The sequence below is a fragment of the Manis javanica genome, chromosome 11 (genome assembly GCF_040802235.1).
Source record: "Manis javanica isolate MJ-LG chromosome 11, MJ_LKY, whole genome shotgun sequence".
In the NCBI taxonomy this organism is placed as follows: Eukaryota; Metazoa; Chordata; class Mammalia; order Pholidota; family Manidae; genus Manis; species Manis javanica.
The window spans coordinates 108641982-108664851 of record NC_133166.1 but is presented as its reverse complement, the minus strand read 5'-3'; the positions used below and the strand labels follow the sequence as shown (position 1 = coordinate 108664851).

At 38.3% G+C, this 22870-nt stretch overlaps 1 protein-coding gene across 1 annotated transcript in view; it reads right to left on the bottom strand.

Annotated features, from left to right (window-relative positions):
• The window catches only part of ZBTB41 (zinc finger and BTB domain containing 41), a 52306-nt gene extending 30235 nt beyond the window's left edge, over positions 1-22071 (bottom strand). The window contains exons 1-5 of the mRNA XM_073217224.1: positions 21948-22071; positions 20090-21329; positions 5402-5609; positions 4619-4688; positions 578-725 (exon numbers count right to left, since the gene is read on the bottom strand). Of these exons, the coding sequence (XP_073073325.1) occupies positions 578-725; positions 4619-4688; positions 5402-5609; positions 20090-21212 (1549 nt within the window). The 5' untranslated portion in view covers positions 21213-21329; positions 21948-22071. The remainder of the gene's footprint in view (positions 1-577; positions 726-4618; positions 4689-5401; positions 5610-20089; positions 21330-21947) is intronic.
• Between the last annotated feature and the right edge of the window lie 799 nt (positions 22072-22870).

Below are 22870 nucleotides of genomic sequence, written 5' to 3'. Positions count from 1 at the left end.
GGATTTTTTTTAGAATTTTTATTTTCTGCTGTATCAACGATTCCTGCCAGCTCTATGTCATCTACAAATTTCCTAAGTGTGAAGTACATATTTTTATCTAAGTTGTCAATAAAAACATCTAATAGGACAAGGAAAGGCCTCTATTTAGAATGATAATTCATTATTGGTATTAATTGTCATAAATGTACCTAATAGTACTACTGTCCAGAACATAAGTCTCCACCTTGGCCATAGGTATTAAGGACAGAATACATCAAATATGTTTAAGTCCAAATATACTAATTTATTGCACTCCCTGAAAAATGAGATTTTTCCAAAACAAAAATTCCTTATCTCAAGCACTCACAAACCTACCCAACAATCAACTATGAAAAAATGCAGTTTATGACCAAAGATACCTAATGTTACCCAAAATCATACATATATTTACTCATCTCCAGGAACCACAGCAAATCCAATACTCCTCTCAATTCACATGACTTCCTTCTCTTAAGTGGTTCAACACCAGCAGGCCCCCCAGCATGATGTGACCATCAGTAATTGCTATGACTGCTTTTAGAAAAAGTAATTTACTTACCCAGATGGAACTTTTCTTGATGCTTTAACCGTGCAAATCGTGACTTGAAATGTTCTTCACAATAGGTACACTTAAAGGGTTTATCCTGAGAATGCAGAATCATATGTTCCTCTAAGTGTGGTCTTCGAGTAAAAGATTTCTTACAAATCTAAAAGAAAATGCACATAAACTGTAAGGGAAGCTGAATTAAAAAATTAAAATACAAAACACATGATGAGAAATAAACACATAAATTCAAATAATTAAGGAGAAATTTTTCCCAACAGAAAACTTAGCAAATATATATAATCAAATTCTAACTGTACAGAAAAGATGCCTCGGAGAAATTATAGTAAGGAATTATTTTAGAAATAATGGAATTTCAGCTCCTTACATTTCTAACTGGCTAATTTCTAAGATCACAGAGTAATCTTAATTCCAGTCAAGATTTCTAAATCCATTACATTTTTTTTAATCCATTATATTTTCATCTTAAATCACTTATATGTCATAAATAAAAGGTTTTACCATTATTGTCATATATTTAATTAGGAATAGGAGTAAGAAGCCACAGAAAAATAATTATAAAGTTTACCTCACAGTGGTCAGAAGGAAGAGACACAGCTATTTAAAGAAGTTTGCAGGCCCTGGACTTAGAAGATGGAGGGGCTGCTGTAATACACACAACAATATGTCTGTGCCAGACACCATGCTAAGTGCTTCATGGATCACTTATTCCTCACAATAATCCTATGAAGTAGATGGAATTGTTACCATCATTTTATAGCTGAGGATGATGAAACTTAGTAAGGAGAAGAAACCAATGAATGTACATCCAAATAATAATTAACTTCAATTCCTAGAAGGAATTAACTTGAATTCCTAAAATTGCAGAAATAAGGAGAATTTTGATGTATATATGACACCTCAGTGATTGCAGGTTCAGTTCCAAATCATCTCAATAAAGGGAGGCAAGTGAATTTTTTGTTTCCCAGTGCATATAAAACTTATGTTTATGTAATACTAAGTCTTTGTACATATATCAGTAAAAAAATACTTAATTGATAAATGCTAATCATCACTTGAGCTCTCAGTGAATCGGAATCTTTTTGCTGGTGGAGAGTTTTGCTCACACTTAGGTTGATCTGATGGCTGACTGATCAGGGTGGTGGTGCTGAACATTGGTTGGTTGTGGCAATTTCTTAAAATAATGAAGTTTGCCACATCAATTGACTCTTCCTTTCATGAACAATTTCTCTATAGCATATGATGCTGTTTGACAGCATTTTATCCACATAAAACTTCTTTCAAAATTGGAGACAATCTTCTCCACCCCACTGCTCATTAACCAACCAAACATATGTAATCTAAATCCTTTGTTGTCATGTCAATAGTCTTCACAGCATCTTCACCAGGAGTAGATTCCATCTCAAGAAACCACTTTACTTGCTCATCCATAAAAAGTAACTCCCCATCCATTAGAGGTTTATCATGAGATGCAGCCATTCAGTCCCATCTTTAGGCTCCACTTCTAATTCTAGTTCTCTGGCTGTTTCCACCACATCTGTAGTTACTTCCTCCATGAAGTCTTGAACCCTCTCAAAGTTATCCATGAGGGTTGGAGTCAATTTCTTCCAAACTCCTGTTCATGTTGGTGTTTTGACAAAACTCTTCCGAAAAATCACAGATGTTGTCAGTGGCATCTAGAAGGGCGAATCCTTTCCAGAAGGTTTTCAATGTACTTTGCCCAGATCCATCAGCGGAATCACACTATGGCAGCGGTAGCCTTATGAAATGGGTTTCCTCAAGGAAAAGACTTGAAAGTCAACATGGGTCCTTGATCCATGGGCCGCAGAACTGACTTGTGTCAGCAGCATGAAAACAGCAGGAACCTCACTGTCCATCTCCATCCGAGCTCTTGGGGACCAGGTGAACGGTCAATGAGCGGGAATATTTTTTAAAAATCTCATCATGAACAGTAAGTCTCAAGTGTGCTTAAAATATTCAGTAAACCATGTTGTAAACAGATATACTGTCACATCTGTCCAGGCTTTGTGGTTCCATTTAAGACTATAAACAGGTTTAGCATTAATTCTTGAGGTCCTTAGGATTTTTGAATGGTAAAGCATTGGTTTCAACTAAAAGTCACCAGCAGTTTTAACAAGAGTCACCTGTCCTTTGAAGCTGTGAAGCCAGTCATTGACTTCTCCTCTCTAGCTATTAAAGTCTTAGATGATTATCTTCCTCCAATATAAAGGTATTTCATTACATTAAAAATCTGTTGTTCAGTGCAGCCACCTTCATTAATGATCTTAGCTAGATCTTCTGGGTAACTTGCTGCAGCTTCTCCATCAGCACCTGCTGCATCACCTGCACTTTTATGTTATGGAGACACTTCTTTCCTCATGAAACAGCCTCTGCTGGCTTCCAACTTTTCTTCTGCAGCCTCCTCACCTCTCTCAGCCTTCCTAGAATTGTGGAGAATTAGGGCCTTGCTCTGGATTAGGTTTAGTCTTAAGGCAGTGTTGTGACTGGTTTAATCTTCTATCCAGACCACTAGAACTTTCTCCATATCAGCAATAAGGCTATTTCACTTTATCGTTCATGTGTTCATTGGAGAAGCAACTGTATTTTCCTTCAAGAATTTCTCCTTTGTGTTCACAACTTGGCTGACTGTTTGGAGCAAGAGGCTCAGCTTTCAGGCTATCTCAGCTCTGATCGTGCTGTCCTTGCTAAGCTGAAGCATATCTAGTTGTTGACCTAAAGTGAGAGATGCATGACTCTTCCTTTCACTTGAACACTTAAAAGGCTACTGTAGGATTGTTAACTGGCATAATTTCAATATTGTTGTATCTCAGGAAATAGGAAGGCCCAAGGAGAGGATGAGAGATGAGGGGCAGCTGGTTGGTGGAGCAGTCAGACACATGTTGATTGACTACATTTGCTCTTATATGGGCACCCCAAAACAATTATAAAAGTAACATCAAAGATCACTGATCACAGATCACCATAGCAAACAGAGTAATAGTGAGAAAGTATGAAATATTGGGAGAATAACCAAAATGTGACAGAGGTACAAAGTGAGCTGTTGGAAAAAAAGGTGCTGACTGACCTGCTTTATGCAGGTTTACCTGTGAAGCACAATAAAGTGAAGCGTTGATGGAACTAGGTACACCTGTATATAACTAAGTTTGGGAGTAAGGAAGGCAGGATGGCTGGTGACTGTAAACATTACTCACCTAAATAATGAAGCATTCCTTTAGGGGATGTAGTAGAACAATGGTACCTACATATTCTCTGCAAAGCCCACCACTGACAATTGGAAACTAACTCCACTCCCATAACCTGCTCTGGCTGTAGTGACTGCTTTGACCAACAGAATGTGCTGGAGCTGATGCTCTGGGATTCCTGAGACTAGGCCATAAAAAACCTAGGCTTTTGGGAGCCTCACTGCCATGCTGGCAAGAAGCCCAAGTCATCTCACAGAGACAAACATGGAGAAGAATCAGGGCCCTCAGCCTGGCATTGTTACCCTTGGCCCAATACGAAGTTGCCAGCATGTGAGCGAACCACTCGAAGGGCCCCAACCAAAGCAGATCTGACCATCAGCTGACACCATGTACAAGAGAATTATTACCTAACAAAGTCCTGCCCGAGTTTACACTACTGACTTACAAAATGGTGAGATATAGTACAATGGTTGTTTAACAGCACTAAGTTTTGAGATGGTTTGTTATGTAGCAACAGGTAACCAGAAATGGAGGTAAAATTCTAACATTTACACTCTGTACAACAGTAATGCCAGTTTATCTACACAAATATAAATATATGGTACAGTGATCAAACTAAAAATAAAAACTAGGATCTCTATTTCTCAGGTCCATCCTCCAAAAACTAACCCATAGCAAGCATAATTTACAAAAGTATTAGGATAACTTTGTATAAAAGAAAAATTCTAAAAGTGAGAAGAGCTACATTTATATTACTTTAAAATCCAATTACTTTCCCAAAAGGTAACATTACATTTATTTTGGTTTTCTACTACAAACTAAAAGCTCTTACATCACATTTCCAACTTTCACTCTTAGTCTTCTTAATAGAAATAAATTCCTGTGCATTTTCAGGATGAAATCTATGAGAGAAAAATAAACATATTATTAGGAAAAGATTGCATTAGTTAAGTCAATATTCCATATGATCTGTTGACAGTAATAAGAAGCAAGCACTGTTCCTTTTTTAAAGAGATAGGCACATATGAATACTTGAATACAGATAGTTTTCATATTAATAAATGAATGCGTATGCCTAAGTTGAAGCAGAAATAAGTCAAAGAAAAGTCTAATCATATTTTAAATACAGTCAGGAAGCTTGCTATTCAGATAATCTTCAAAGTAATTCACTTGGTATTTTTTAGTCCGGATTCCAGTAAATTTAATTTCTTAAGAGTTAAATATGCAATACTATACTAAATACTCTCTCATAAATTTTTATATATTAAAAACAAAGTTAAACATGAGTAATAAGTTTCCTACAGTTCTGAAAGCTTGTATTTTGAAAATAAACTAGTCCAAACCCAAAAGGAAGAACAGGATAACCAGAATGCTGTCATATTACACTTCTGTGGTATAGACCATAGCTCTTGTTTCATCATCCAAAAACTTCATCTCTATAGCACTAATAAAAAATATATGAGCAAAGTGACATTTACTGCTCTTAATAAATTTGTAGTCTGCAAAACGCTAAGCAGTAAAGAACTGGAGAAGCACTCCTTAGATGTTTGTAGCTTATTACAAATTTAAATCAGAAGATAAAATGACGTAAGTACGGAAGCAAGATAATACTTGCCTCTTAACATGCTTGGCTAAAGTCTTCTTGCTCGCATGAAGTTTGTTACAATAAGGGCACTTGTGCTCCTTCTTATGAAATTCTGTCTCATTACTGTGCTTCTTTCTGTGAACAGTTAGGTTAGACTTTGTTGAATAGCGCTGGTGACAGATATCACACTCAAAGGGCTTCTCACCTGTGTGAACACGTGTGTGGCTTTCATATTTCCCTATAAAAAGAGAGAGATTTAAATTAAATTCGGTACATTTAATACACAGTGATTGAAATATGACAGTGGAATAAAATCTCAATGTTAACAGCAAAAAGTTTACCGAAATGTTTATCTCTGGTAAACCTCAAAGACTTACTTTGAGCTTACTGCTTTTCTCGAAAATTTAGGTCATTTTAAAAACTCAATTAATGTTTACACATTTTAAAACTCAAGAGTTTAGGGAAATTTGTTTAAAATTCTGTTGGCAAATTCTCCAAACTTTAATAAAACCTTAAAATGTACAAAAAAAGTTTATCATTGATCTGCAGCAAATAAGTATTCATCATTTAAGACTCAGTATTTTTGTATTTTACTTTCAATATGCATACCCATGTATTGAAAGGAATTTTCAGATTTAACAGTTCTTTTAAAAATGTCATAAAAAGGCAAAATAATATGCTTAAGAATCTACGGCATTTTCATCTCTCCTCTCCGAGAAGGTAATCTGGAAAGGGTACCACACACGTAGAACACTCAACAAAACCTCTACTTTACTACAGCCCCTCATGAGACCTCTGCACTGACCAGACGTTAGGAAACAAATCAGGTTACTTGACTGAAAGCTTACTACATGCTGAACAGACATGCTAACCTGCTGAAGGCAACATACATGGGCAGTATCACAGAAAGGAGAAGAGAAAGATGAACAGGTGTAATGCATAAATACCAAGAATCAAAATAATGTGAGATCTGCATTATAATCTGAATATATAGATCTAAGTTCTATACAAATGTTACAGGTTATTTCAACAGGAAGAACCAAGAAATTTTAACAGACTTTTGAAAGAGAGAAGTTACAAGAAAGAGTGAAGTAAAAAGATACATTTTATGTATTACGTTTTTATGTTCTTATGTAATAAAACATGTATTATGTTCTTACTTAGACTAAAATTCTTTCACATTGTTATTTAGCATATAAATGTCCACTATAATTATAATTAAATTGCATGTTATATATAGGAATAATACAAATTTCTAATATAAACGTCCAGACACAGAACAGCATCACAGATGAAGGCACAGACCCTGGGTCCAGCACCTGGATATGAAAACTGGTTCTTCAGACAGCAGTTATGTGACCATGGACAAATAATCTTTCTATGCTTCAGATTTCTCTCAAATGAAATAATGGAGAAAAAAATCAAACAAGTATATAAATGAATTGATACACATAAAGCACTTACAACAGTATCCAGCACATTATAAACTATCAATTAATGTTGGCTCATGTTATTACTCTAATTAAAGCTGTGACTAGGCATATCTAGAAACTTAAAGTAGAAGTTTCAATTAAGGATACTTTCAAGCAATAAAAATATGAAAAAAATACTACTGATAGGAAGAGCAGTTTTCAATTAAAAGCTTAGCTTTGCTTTGTACTGCAAAATAAATATATAAATTTTTCTTCTGGCCAAAGCTAATGTAAAAAGCATAGCATTTCAGTGATATACTTTAAAAAAATAAATAAATCCTAGATATACCATGAAAATTAGGAAAAACCCACAGTATTGCAAGCCCACTGGGGAAAAAAGATAATCATAATTATTTATCTATTTAATAAAATAATTCACCAATGTATTATATATATCCATATATGATTAAATTTAATAAATACATAGTGCTTATCATTTAAAAATTAACTATATTACACTTACATAAAGAATACTGGGGAAACACAATCAAGGTATTTTCCTTAAGGTGGGAGGGAGGAAGGATGACAATCACAGGCAAAGGGAAACAAAAATACAATAAAAAATCAAAAAATCAATTATGTATTCAGGTACAGACCATACAGATGATGGTCTGTACATTTTTTACATGCATGTAATCAGAAAACACATTTGCTCACCTGCTAAATTAGCTGTGTGATCCTAATTAAGCTAATAATTTAACCTCTCCATACCTGAGTTTATTAACATTTCAAGGAGTTGTGAGAGGCACAAGTTAAAATATACACAATACTCAAAACATTTCAGTATATAGTAAGACTACTAAGTATTTCATTATTATTACTATTAGTTACTATACAGATTTCTAGTCACAATAACAACACGTAAGTATATCTCAAACATAAAGATGGATACAAATGACTTATGAACAGACATTATAACTGATCAAACTGGGATTTTGACTCCCTTGAGAACACTAAAGAATTTGGCTTCCCCATTGCCATTACTAAAACTGTTGAGATCTCAGTTCTCTCTGCCACTGCTGGGGTATACCCTCTACATATATGTGGACACATACCCTATCATTACAACTACTCTTCTGTGTTCAGGGGATGAGATCTAACATGGGACTTTATTGGGGACAAGTGGGTTCTATAAAACAAGAGGAAACTATGCTATGGTTTAGACCAGTGTTTCAACCTAAGGATCTTAAGTGTTCATGAAATCAGTTCTTTGGGCTGTGACTAGCTTTGGGGGGACAAAAAGAAATAGACTAGAGTAGAAAATCAGAGTGCATTCACACTACCTTCATGCAATTTTTTTGCTTCAATTTATGCATGAACCATATGTGAAAATACATATATAATATGTATTTCTGAGCTTGAACCATCAAGTTGGAAAAATACTGATATACATTAGTTTTTGCAAGGAATAACCACACCTTTAGTGCTTTAACATAATTTGGGAATATGCTTTCTGAGCTGATACTGATTTTTATTATAATATCGCACACTTGTACCACATTAACATTTGTAAAACATCAATTAGACATGAAATAAGGTACAGAACCCAAATATCAGTATGTACTAATATCCCACTGTTTTAATTTGGAAAACACAGAGGTCACTGTATGAAATTTTTTTAAAAAGTTTCCTGATTGTGAAAGTTATTGTAATTCATTTTTCTTAAACTTGCTTTAAATTATGTAAATGATTCATACTTGTGGTAAAAAAATGTAAACAATCAAGAGGATGCAGTCTGAATTTTAAATGACTAATTTATAAACGATTTTTAGAACAGACCCATTCTTACCTGGGGATTGACTGTACATATTTAGCACAGATTCTCAAGACTGAAAGACAACTTATCAACCCCTAATGCTTAAATCTCCTCATTTACATATCCAAGTGAGCAGGAACAGCAACTTAATAAAAATCTTAAGGTGTAAGAAAAAATTTCCACCAAATCTTTTATTTTCTATGAAAATACTTTTGCTGTAAAGACGTAAAATTAACATGTATACGTCTAGCATTTTCCCTTTAATCAAAGTCAAGAAATTCTTGCTTTAAATATAAATTAAGTTACATGTAGTTGACTATTAACATCATCAAAATCAAAGTCATTAAATCATTAAATTCAAAGTCAAACCACTTTTAACTATTAAAATTCCATTTTCCTGAAGACCAGTAGACTTATAAAACAGAAAGTTTGGAAATTTAAACCAAAATAACCAAAATTTTTAAAAATTGTTTAAATAAATTCAGCAAAGTTCAAAGAAACCAATGAAAATACATAATTTGAATAATTCTTTATGACATTAAGAACCTCTAGAGTGAAAAAACTTTTTTGTCATTAATTCAAATTTCATCCACACAAGCACGGCAGGGTCTGTTTTCCCCATGGGTTTCTGAACAGAGGAGACATAACTTCAGGGAACCCTGAGCACAGAAGGCTCAGGTAGGTCTCCAAGGGCTAGTTGGAAAAGAATTTTACTCTCCCAAAATATCCCATGTTTACATCAAAGGTTAGGAGTGTAGGGGTACTCCTCAGCACAAACACAGTCAATCTACATCTGTTTCTTCTTTTTATAATGGGATGGAATTCAATTATAAAATGTGCCTTTCAAATAAATTTTCAGTCAAAAAAACAGTATTCCTTCAGAAAATACTAAAATATGCCCAACCATTCTTGATCACCAACAAAAAACTTAGATTAAGAAATTTCATTCACAGTATTTTTCTGAACTGAATCCTAATATGAATTCTGTTTCAAATCTAAAACTAAAAATACAAATTAAAGTTATTTTCATATGAAAAACTTCCTCTTGTACTTCAGAATTTATTATTCCCCCATATGGGTCATGCAAATTATCACTGTCAGATTTTGTAAGCAGTTTGTACAAAAAGACACATCACCAGCTTAGCTCATTGTAAACTATTACTAAATTGCTAAAATCTTAAGTTACACCTTGAATTTATGCATATGGCACACCCTAAAGAATGCGCAACTAAATTATTTAATCTCCAAGTAGAGAATTGTGCCACTGTTAGAACTTTTCTCTATTAAGAACCAAGTGGAATCTCAGTCAGGATGGTCTAGTGAGTCAGATTTTTTAAAGAAGCTGTAACACATTTTCTATCTCTAGAAGAGATTGTAAATTTAATCCAAGGAAAGATTTTGGTTCCCAGTAGGAACAATAAGAAGACATAAAATCCAAATTTTCTCTCACTCCATATGTCATCTTCTCCCTAATTTTGCCTTTTCACCCCCTAGGTTCTTTTTTTCTTTCTTTTTTTTTTTTTTTTTTACCCATTTGACCCTAATGGGAAAAGGTCAAAGGACTCTCATTTGCATGCAAATAGGCTTAGAGAACAGCTGGTAGCCTAAGGAAAAATATAACTGGATCAGGAGTCATACTCCAAGCAACTATTAAAAAGTCAGAACGATAGAAGATCCACAGTAATGGAATCAAATTAATCGGCTACATATTGTGGAGCTAATGGTTCTGTCACATCTCAGAGCTGACTCACTCTCTGTCATAAAACTACTCCGAGTTAGAAGCTTAAAAGGAAGCCTAACCAGCTTCTTACAAGTCCAAAGTCAAGTCGGACTCCAACCTTTCAACTTAGTTCAACTGAATAAGAGCCTACTACAAACTTAATATTTGAAATTACCTGAAGTATCATAAAGGATACTAACCAAAAGTGAGGTACAAAACTTTCAGGCTTACAATGTAATGAGACAGATAAATAACTACAAAAAATCTAGGTAGGCAATCCTATGCAAGTAATGTAGGTAATAGAATTATTGGGAGATGGTTCCTAAACTGTTCTTTGAAGAATAAATGACAAGTCTATATTCAGTGCAACTCTGATCAATCCTCATCCCATATCCCACTCCCAGTGACACTCACCTACCCAGACCATGGTTCTTGCCAATTCCTTTCTCCACACTGAAGCCAGCACCATCTTTCTAACCTCCTATAAGGCTGCCATTTCCTTTGCCAAAGTGTTTCCAAGTTTCTATCACTTACTGGATAAAATCTAAATTCATCTATCATGAAAACCATTCAAAATCTGACACCTGTTTACTATACCAATCCTCATCTCTTGTCATTTTCATTATGCCTCCTTCCCTACCTTGAAATCACCCATACCTCAGCAATTCCCAGAACACAACATACCTCACTGTCTTTGTACATGCTGGCCCTTCTCCCTTGTAAATTCCTCCCCAGTCTTTAGGTCTCAGCTCAAATGCCACCTGCACTGTGAAATCTTTCCTGGTTCCTTTACTCTCTACTTAACTTGGTAAGATTAGCTTTATGTCATATCATTGCATTTTTGCATGGACTCACTAAACTGTAAGAGTCTTAAGGATATCATTAATACAAATGATGTATTAATAAATACATAATTTCATATGTTTAGCAGCATTTGGCATATTAGAGACACTCAATAATTATATTACATTAATGAATAATAAGAGCAGCCAGCATTCCTAAAACATCTAAATTTCACACAGTATTATGAGTGATTTCATCAGGACTATACCATTTAGGCCTCATAAAAGCTCCATGAGAAGGCACAATTAGTATCATATTAGCACCAGCCCACTCTATATATGAGAAAACAATAGTACAGACAAGTTAAACAACTTGCCCAAGACCTGGAGTCAAAAATGCAGGCAGAAAAGGATTAAAGATAGCAGCGTGAGAGGAGAGACAGGCTTCCTCCTAAAACTGGATACAATTAGAAAATACAGTTGGCACAGCTAATCCTGAGAGAGCAACAGGAAAGAGGACGGCGACAGACTGCATACACCTGGAGAAAAGAGCAGACCTCACTGAACGGGGTAATGTACCAGAGCTATGGCTTGGCGAGACCCAAGCCCTTCCCCCAACCCAGCTCACCGGCAGGAGGAAGAGAAACTGAGCAGGGAGGGAGTGGAAGGCTTGGGACTGCTGAATACCTAGCTCCGGAGATCAGCACTGGGAGCACAAACCTACATTTCATGGTGCTTTCATCATACTCTTCTGATTACAGGGTTGGAAAGCTGGGACAGGTGGAGTTCCTGGGGAGACTGGGATTCTGGTCACTTGTGGAAAGCAGGGATCCATATCCAGCTGCTCTGGGACAAAAGCTTTTATCTGTGTGCTCGGCCCACCGGTTCGGGCGGTGGAGACAGGCACAGCAGCCAGGAAGCAGAGAACAGCTCTTTCCTCCCCCCAGGCACCAATACTGCTCCCCTGCAACCCCCGACATTGCTTCAGGGGCTGAGCAGCTCCAGAATAGAGCTTCTGGACACTATAGAGGGCGCCATATACAAACATGAAACGCCAAAGAAACCTGGTCCAGAGTAAAATTATTAATACAACTCCCGATAAAGATTTAAATGATATGGACCTCCTGACTCTTCCTGAAAGGGAGTTCAGAATAAAAATCATCAACATGCTAATGGAGGTATGGAAAGACATCCAAGAACTCAGGAATGAATTCAGGTCGGAAATCCAATTGTTGAAGAGCACGATGGAGGCTATTAAAAGCAGGTTGGAGGGCGGAGCCAAGATGGTGGCGTGAGTAGAGCAGCAGAAATCTCCTCCCAAAGCCACATATGTTTTTGAAAATACAACAAATACAACACTTCCTAAAAGAGAGACCAGAAGACACAGGATAACAGCCAGACTACATCCACACCTGCAAGAATCCAGCGCCTTGCAAAGGGGGTAAGATACAAGCTGCAGCCCAGCGGAACCCAAGCACCCCTCACCCTAGCTCCCGGCGGGAGGAGAGAGGTCAGAGCAGGGAGGGAGAGGGAGCCCAGGACTGCTAAATAGCCAGCCCCAGCCATCCGCACCAGAGCGCAGACACAGTGCGTGCGCGGGGTGCTGGAAACTAGGGAAACAGGACAGTAAGACCTGTGAGTGGGTCCACGCAGCTGGTGCCCCTGGGACAAAGAAAAGTGAGTGCTTTTTGAAAGTCTTAAAGGGACAGGGACCCCACAGCTGGAAGGAAGCATCCCAGGACACTTAGCCAAGCAGCTGGGAATCCCAGGGAACTCTGGGCACTCTAACTCCCTGGGCAGCAGGGCAGATCGGAGTCCCCTCATGGAGATAAACAGCCTCCCAGTTGTTTCCCCTCCGACGTGGCTACGCCATATCAGAGCAGCAGCCCGAGGCAGGCCATGCCCACAGCAAACGCGGAGCTGAACTCCATAGTGGCCAGGCAAGAATCAGAAGCCCTGTCAGTGCACAGCTGCCCAGCACAAGCCGCTAGAGGTTGCTGTTCTCCCAGGAGAGGAAGGCCACAAACTAACAAGAAGGGACATTCTCCCAGCCATCACTTGCACCAGCTCTGCAAACTATCTCTATCACCATGAAAAGGCAGAAGAATTTGATACACACCAAAATAACAACCTCTGAGAAGGAGATAGACCTAACCAGTCTTCCTGAAAAAGAATTCAAAATAAAAATCATAAACATGCTGACAGAGCTGCAGAGAAATATACAAGAGATAAGGGATGACGTACAGAGGGCGATTACAGAAGTGAAACAATCTTTGGAAGGATTTATAAGGAGAATGGATAAGATGCAAGAGGCCATTGATGGAACAGAAACCAGAGAACAGGAATGCATAGAAGCTGATGCAGAGAGAGATAAAAGGATCTCCAGGAATGAAACAATATTAAGAGAACTGTGTGACCAATCCAAAAGGAACAATATCCACATTATAGGGGTACCAGAAGAAGAAGAGAGAGAAAATGGGATAGAAAGTGATTTTGAAGAAATAATTTCTGAGAACTTGCCCAAACTGGGGGAGGAAATTGTTGCTCAGACTACAGAAGCACACAGAAATCCCAACAGAAGGAACCCAAAGAGGATAACATCAAGACACATAATAATTAAAATGGCAAAGATCAAGGACAAGGACAGAGTATTAAAGGCAGCCAGAGGGAGAAAAAAGGTCACCTACAAAGGAAAACCCATCAGGCTATCATCAGACATCTCAACAGAAACCTTACAGTCCAGAAGAGAATGGCATGATATATTTAATACAATGAAACAGAAGGGCCTTGAACAAAGGATACTGTAGCAAGCACGATTATCATTTAACTATGAAGGAAGGATTAAACAATTCCCAGACAAGCAAAAGTTGAGGGAATTTGCCTCCCACAAACCACCTCTACAGGGTATTTTAGAGGGACTGCTGTAGATGGGAGCATTCCTTAAAAAAGCACAGAACAAAACACCCAACATATGAAGAATGGAGGAGGAGGAATAAAAAGGGAGAGAAATAATAATCAGACTGTGTTTATAATAGCTCAATAAGCGAGTTAAGGTAGACAGTAAGGCAGTAAAGAAGCTAACATTGAACCTTTGGTAACCAGGAATCTAAAGCCTGCAATGGCAATAAGTATGTATCTTTCAATAATCACCCTAAATGTAAATGGACTGAATGCACCAATCAAAAGATACAAAGTAACAGAATGGACAAAAAAGCAAGACCCATCTATATACTGCTTACAAGAGACTCACCTCAAACCAAAAGACATGCACAGATTAAAAGTCAAGGGATGGAAAAAAGATATTTCATGCAAACAACAGAGAGAAAAAAGCAGGTGTTGCAATACTAGTATCAGACAAAATAGACTTCAAAATAAAGAAAGTAACAAAAGATAAAGAAGGACATTACATAATGATAAAGGGCTCAGTCCAACAAGAGGCTATAACCATTATAAATATATATGCACCCAATACAGGAGCACCGACATATGTGAAACAAATACTAAGAGAATTAAAGGAGAAAATAGAATGCAATGCATTCATTTTGGGAGACTTTAACACACCACTCACCCCAAAGTACAGATCCACCAGACAGAAAATAAGTAAGGACACAGAGGCACTGAACAACACGCTAGAACAGATGGACCTAATAGACATATATAGAACTCTACATCCAAAAGCAACAGGATATACATTCTTCTCAAGTGCACATGGAACATTCTCCAGAATAGACCACATACTAGGCCACAAAAAGAACCTCAGTAAATTCCAAAAGATTGAAATCCTACCAACCAACTTTTCAGACCACAAAGGCATAAAACTAGAAAAAAATTGTACAAAAAAAGCAAAAAGGCTCACAAACACATGGAGGCTTAACAACATGCTCCTAAATAATTAATGGATCAACAATCAAATTAAAATAGAGATCAAGCAATATATGGAAACAAATGACAACAACAACACAAAGCCCCAACTTCTGTGGGACACAGCGAAAGCAGTCTTAAGAGGAAAGTATATAGCAATCCAGGCATATTTAAAGAAGAAAGAACAATCCCAAATGAATAGTCTAACATCACAATTACTGAAATTGGAAAAAGAAGAACAAATGAGGCCTAAGGTTAGCAGAAGGAGGGACATAATAAAGATCAGAGAAGAAATAAATAAAATTGAGAAGAATAAACAATAGAAAAAAATCAATGTAACCAAGAGCTGGTTCTTTGAGAAAATAAAAGAATAGATAAGGCCTCTAGACAGACTTATTAAGAGAAAAAGAGAATCAACACACATCAATAGAATCAGAAACAAGAAAGGAAACATCATGACAGACCCCACAGAAATACAATTATTAGAGAATACTATGAAAATCTATATGTTAACAAGATGGAAAACCTAGGAGAAATGGACAACTTCCTAGAAAAATACAACCTTCCAAGACTGACCAAGGAAATAACACAAAATCCAAACAAACCAATTACCAGCAAAGAAATTGAGGTGGTATTCAAAAAACTACCCAAGAACAAAACCCAGGGGCCAGATGGATTTACCTTAGAATTTTTTCAGACATACAGAGAAGACATAATACTCATTCTCCTTAAAGTTTTCCAAAAAATAGAAGAGGAGGGAATACTCCCAAACTCATTCTATGAAGCCAACATCAACCTAATACTAAAACCAGGCAAAGACCCCACCAAAAAAGAAAACTACAGACCAATATCCCTGATGAACGTAGATGCAAAAATACTCAACAAAATATTAGCAAACCGAATTCAAAAATATGTCAAAAGGATCATACACCATGACCAAGTGGGATTCATCCCAGGGATGCAAGGATGGTACAACACTCAGAAATCCATCAACATCATCCACCACATAAACAAATAGAAGGACAAAAACCACATGATCATCTCCATAGATGCTGAAAAAGCAGCATTGGACAAAATCCAACATCCATTCATAATAAAAACACACAACAAAATGGGCATAGAGGGCAAGTACCTCAACATAATAAAGGCCATATATGATAAACCCACAGCCAATAGTATAACCAGTGAGAAGCTGAAAGCTTTTCCCCTGAGATTGGAAACGAGACAGGGATGCCCACTCTCCCCGCTGTTATTCAACATAGTACTGGAGGTCCTAGCCACGGCAATTAGACAAAACAAAGAAATACAAGGAATCCAAATTGGTAAAGAAGAAGTTAAACTGTCACTATTTGCAGATGACATGATATTGTACATAAAAAACCCTAAAGATTCCACTCCAAAACTACTAGAACTGATATCATAATACAGCAAAGTTGCAGGATATAAAATTAACACACAGAAATCTGTGGCTTTTCTATATACTAACAATGAACTAATAGAAAGAGAAATCAGGAAAACAATTCCATTCACAACTGCATCAAAAAGAATAAAATACTTAGGAATAAACCTAACCAAGGAAGTCAAAGACCTATACCCTGAAAACTATAAAACACTCTTAAGAGAAATTAAAGAGGACACTATCAAATGGAAACTCATCCCATGCTCTTGCTAGGAAGAATTAGTATCTTCAAAATGGCAATCCTACCCAAAGCAATATAAGATTTGATGCAATCCCTATCAAATCACCAACAGCATTCTTCAATGAACTGGAACAGATAGTTCAAAAATTCATATGGAAACACCAAAGACCCCGAATAGCCAAAGCAATCCTGAGAAGGAAGAATAAAGCAGGGGTCATTACGCTCTGCAACTTCAAGCTCTACTACAAAGCCACACTAATCAAGACAGTTTGGTACTGGCACAAGAACAGATCCACAGACCAGTGGAACAGAAGAGAGACTCCAGACATTAACCCAAACATATATGGCCAATTAATATATGATAAAGGAGCCATGAACATACAATGGGGAAATGACAGTCTCTTCAACAGATGGTGCTAGCAAAACTGCACAGCTACATGTAAGAGAATGAAACAGGATCACTGTCTAACTCCAGACACAAAAGTAAATTTGAAATGGATCAAAGACCCAAATCTAAGTCATGATACCATAAAACTCTTAGAAAAAAACATAGGCAAAAATCTCTTGGACATAAACATGAGCGACTTCTTCATGAACATACCTCCCAGGGCAAGGGAAACAAAAGCAAAAATGAACAAGTGGGACTATATCAAGCTAAAAAGCTTCTGTACAGCAAAGGACACCATCAACAGAACAAAAAGGTACCCTACAGTATGGGAGAATATATTCGTAAATGACAGATCCAATAAAGGGTTGACATCCAAGTATATAAAGAGCTCATGCACCTCAACAAACAAAAAAGCAAATACTCCAATTAAAAAATGAGCAGAGGAGCTGAACAGACACTTCTCCAAAAACGAAATTCAGATGGCCAACAGACACATGAAAAGATGCTCCTCATCGCTAGTCATCAGAGAAATGCAAATTAAAACCACAATGAGATATCATCTCACACCAGTAAGGATTGCCACCATCCAAAAGACAAACAACAACAAATGTTGGTGAGGTTGTGGAGAAAAAGGAAAACCTCCTACACTGCTGGTGGGAATGTAAATTAGTTCAACCATTGTGGAAAGCAGTATGGAGGTTCCTCAAAAAGCTCAAAATAGAAATACCATTTGACCCAGGAATTCCACTGCTAGGAATTTACCCTAAGAATGCAGCAGCCCAGTTTGAAAAAGACAGATGCACCCCTGTTTATCGCAGCACTATTTACAATAGCCAAGAAATGGAAGCAACCTAAGTGTTCATCAGTAGATGAATGGATAAAGATATACACAATGGAATATTACTCAGCCATAAGAAGAAAACAAATCCTACCATTTGCAACAACATGGATGGAGCTGGAGGCTATTATGCTCAGTGACATAAGCCAGGCAGAGAAAGACAAGTACCAAATGATTTCACTCATATGTGGAGTATAAGAGCAAAGAAAAACTGAAGGAACAAAACAGCAGCAGAATCACAGAACCAAAGAATGGACTGACAGTTACCAAAGAGAAAGGGACTGGGGAGGATGGGTGGGAAGGGAGGGATAAAGGTGAGGAAAAAAGAAAGGGGACCTTACGATTAGCATGTATAATGTGGGGGGTGGGGGGCATAGGGAGGGATGTGCAACACAGAGAAGACAAGTAGTGATTCTACAGCATCTTACTACACTGATGGACAGTGACTGTAATGGGGTTTGTGGGGAGGACTTGGTGAAGGGGGAAGTCTAGTAAACATAATGTTCATGTAATTGTATATTAATGATAACAAAATGAATTTTAAAAAATGCAGGCAGTCTGACATCACCATAGCTGCAAAACACCTTCCTCTTAGTATATCAGAACCCTAATCTTGAACAGTATTTTCCCAAATTGGGCGCGAAGAACTCTTGTCTCCCAGAACATAAGTGTTTTACAGTAAAATTATTTAAGGAAATGTTGGGTTAAGTAAAATTAACAGGTTTCTTTACCAGAGAATTGGACAGAGTTAATACAGATCGACTGTGAATTATAGTAGTTGTCCCATTCTTACGTGAGCACAGAACCCCTCTCTCATAAAGGGGCTCACAGGTGCAGTGTTAAATAGTATGGTTTCAGATCTGTATGTTGGGCCTACAAAGCCATTTGTGAACTGACTTAATTCACTCATCTCAAGTCAAACTAGGTTAAAGTAAGGCAGAAAACAGGAAGCACATGCTAAGAATAAAAAGGTTAAGAAGCAGAATCTTGAAGAGATGAAATGTTCTCAAGTATCTCAATCCAACATTGTTCTCTTCTCTTGCCCATCAAGTCACAGTGCCCATTTACAGCAGCATTTGTTCAGCCTGATTGTAACCAGGCCAGTTTCATGAGTTCTTCCAATAATTTACTCAAAAGTGATTTTAGTGTGTGTGCAGAGCCTCACACACAGTAAAAATAGTAATAAATAGTTATTACATTGGATTATCGAAAACCTTCTGATTTACAGAAATATTCAAAGGCATAATAAGCAGAAAGAGGTCACCATTGGTATGCATGGTATATACTGTCGCATATTGTGAGAGCAAATGATCACCAATTCCTTATAAAACCAACTTCCACCTATACCAACACCGTAACTCAACACTGCAAGACACATGGGGACGTATTACTGTGTAAGTAATTTTACAAGGTCAAATTGCATTTACGTGTTCCTTTTATCGTTGAATGTGGTAGAATGTATGTCACAATTTCACAACTTTGATTTATATGGAAATAGTTTAAATGTTTGAAATCTAAGTTCACATTAGAACAGTTCATATACACCTTCAAAAATTATTTTACTAGCAAATATTAGGTCTATTGACATTAAATGTTAACTGACATTTTTAACTTGAGGTTACAGACCACATTTTCTACATATGCTTTTCTAATAAGGGAAAAGTTGATTTATTCATAACTATAATAACCAAAGAATACTACTAGTTAGGACACTAGCTGAAGTCTCTATCAACAGAATTAAATTATATTCAGTACAGTTTTATTCTTAATTATATATTAACTTAATCTGAGACTTCCCAATGCTCAACAGTACTAGCTACTGGACAAGTATTCACATATCACATTCCAACTCACATATTACCATGTCCAAAAAGAAACATACACAAATTATTAAATTAAATCTAATATAATCTAATTCAATTTTTTATGACTCAAAAATAGCACTTATTAAGTTAGCATACAAATCAAAGCTCTACACTTCATAATTATTGATACTGAGTAATTCATACCAAGTACCTGAACTAATGATCTGTCATCTAATGTTAGGACATAAGAGAAAATAAAGGCTACTATAAATACTTTAATTCTTGAATCACAACAAGTATAAAATAACAGGATAAAATATGTTAAACATCATATTTCCACCCTAGTTCAGTAATATTTTTAAAAGTTACTTTCAAGTTTTAGTTTTTAATTAACACCTTTAAAATATCCATTAAAAGTAAGTTATTAGAGACAGAAAACAAGCTTTCTTTCCTTACCTATTCGGTCAAATGTTTTATCACATTTAGGACACTGCAATATTTTTTTGTTACTGTTCTGAATGACTACAGGTGTTAACCCCTCATGAATATTTCCTATGGAATCACCAGCCTCAGTTTCCTCTTCTGCATCATTATGATCTTTCTCACTTTGTTCCTCAATGTCAGAGTACTCATCTGACATTTCCTCCTCTAGCTCATCTTCTTCAGCATTATATTCACTTCCAGGATCCTCAGAATCATTTCTATCTGACTTTTCCTTATCAAAATTTTCTTGATTCAGATTGTCTGAACCATCACCACTTTCTTGTTCATCATCACTGGTGTCATCAAATTTAAGAGGGCACTTCCGATTTCTTTTTGATCTTCTTGTGGAAAAACTTCTCTCCAGCATTTTTAACCCATGTTTTTTCCCTAATAAAAGGGACCTGTGGGTTTTAGTCAAATGATTCTCTAAAGACTTTTTATAACAAAAATGCCTACTACAGAATTTACACTGATGATTACTTGATAGTCTTCCAGTTAATTCGTTTACTGTTTCTTCTGGTGAGGACTTTTCAGTTAGCTCAGACTGAAAAGTGGCAACGTTTTCATTATTTAGCAGTTTAACTGCATCTATAATGTCCAGAAATTTTGCAGCCTCTAAAACAAGAGGTATTTCATATTTGTACACAAAAAATTCTGATGTGTAAAGAAATTCAAGCAAATGCTGAAACACTGAGTGTGTTACGTGATCCAGGGTGACAACATCAGTGCTTGGATTTTTGCTCAAACAGGCATGAAAATAACTACTGCCAACAGCAACAACTACTTTATGTGCACTAAATTCTTTTCCTTCTACTATGATGAGTAAGTCACAGAAGGACGGTTGCTTCTGTCTATCATCATTTAAATACTTTAGCAAATTCTTATTATACTGCAAAGAACTCAAAAGTTTTCTCTGATCTGGAGAGGGAGGAAGTTCCTGATAGCAGCGAAGAGCTTCAGGAGCTGGTCTTTCTGTGGAATGAGTGTAGGTCACTTGGTCGCACCCCACTGCAACATTGCCTTCCAAAGAACCTTTGGGATAGCCTAGATGGATCTTCTCGTCAAGATGTGAAGTAACCTTTCTCCTTTTCTTCATTGCAGTACGACAGTTTCCGAACAAGAGACTTCATAAGTGTCCTAAGGGATTTAGGAAAGAAAACTAGATTGTCTTGGACAACAGCTTCCGGAGGGGCGTGCCAGAGGGGTTCATGGTCTGCAAAAGAGTAAGAACCACGTAAAATAACTCCACGGCAAAGCAACCCTAAAATCACTCACGACATCTGTAATCATTCTTTTCTGCATCAGAACTAAATTATGATAAAGTCACAGCTTCCACCTATTCGTGGCTAAGAGTTTTAGGGCAGAGAGCAACGAGGCCGGGTTAGAAGAGACAGCCAACAAAGGATCATTTTAAAGGAAGCCAGAGCACACTGTTCAGGCCCGATTCACGAACAGAGTCGAAAAAAGGAGGGAAGAGAAGGGAGCGATCCCTCCACGACAGCGGCGGAGCAGGCTGCGGCGGGTTACAGCCGTGGTTCAGAGGCGCTGGGCTGGTGACAATGAGGCCGTCGCGGTCGCGAACCCCATGTCTCTCCGTTCGCACGCTTTCCCGGGGCGAGCCGGGCGCGCCTCCTCAGGGGCGGGGAGCATCCCACGGCCACCACCCGGCGCGGCGGCCCAGGGCAGCGCCGGCGGCAGGGTCACCAGAGGGACGACGTACGGAGGCAAAGGCGCCTCCCAGGCCTGCCGGGCGGGGGCTGCTGTCGCGCAGGCGAACCTGCCACCCCTCCCGCCCCAGCCTCCCTGGGTGAACGCCCCATGGATCCATTACCGGGAACCCAGGGCTCCCCGCTGGCTCCCGGCCGCTGAGCTCCACTCTGGGCGCCCTCGCTCCCGCGCCTGCCCACTTCCGGGTTCAGCCACACCTCAGCGCCCTCCCCGAATCTGTCGCCTCGCAGCCCTGAGCACGTCAGCTGCGCGCGCAGCCGCCGAGCCGCCCGGAGCACGGCCCTGCTCCTGCTACTGCGCACGCGCGCGCCCCTGCTCAGCGCATGCCCCGTGGGGACGTTAGTTGCGGCCCGGGTCCGTTACTCCGGGACTTCACGGTGGTTTGGTGGCTCTTGGGGCTGAACCTGTGGAAGCCTGGCTGGGCGCGAAGAGCACCGCGCTGATGCGGGCTTAGTTGAAACTGGCAGAGGCCCCACGGCGCGCACGGGCGTCATCACTGTTGTGGCTAATGTTCGTTCTCAAGCAGCGGAGGACAGTACAGTCCCGCGAACACGCGGCCCTGCACCAAAAAGACTGACGTTGACGTCGTCTCGTTCTAGTTTAACAGGCTAACGCACTTGCTCCTAAAATTAGTTTTTAACTTTTTAATGTAGACAGAAAACATTGAAAATCTGTATTTGATTGTACAGTCTGTAAGACAGGAAAGGAAGCCAAAGCAAAAATGAAAAATCACAAGGACAACTTTCTGAGCGAGTGCCTGAGATTTTGCATTCCCAGTGCCAGTACGCTGGTGTGGCTGGTCTGAGGACCGCGTGTTGAGTAGGACAGCCCTAGACCATGTAGCATTACGTACACAGGGAAAATAAGTCAGGCTGAGGCCGGACAGGACGTGTGACCAGATCGGTGACCCCACCCCGCCCACCACCCCCAGACGGGGGCATCTGGAAATATGGAAGGGCCGCACTCCCAGGGGAGAAAAATGGGGAAATCCTTCTAAACAAACTGAGAAAACGTGCCTGTCTCACA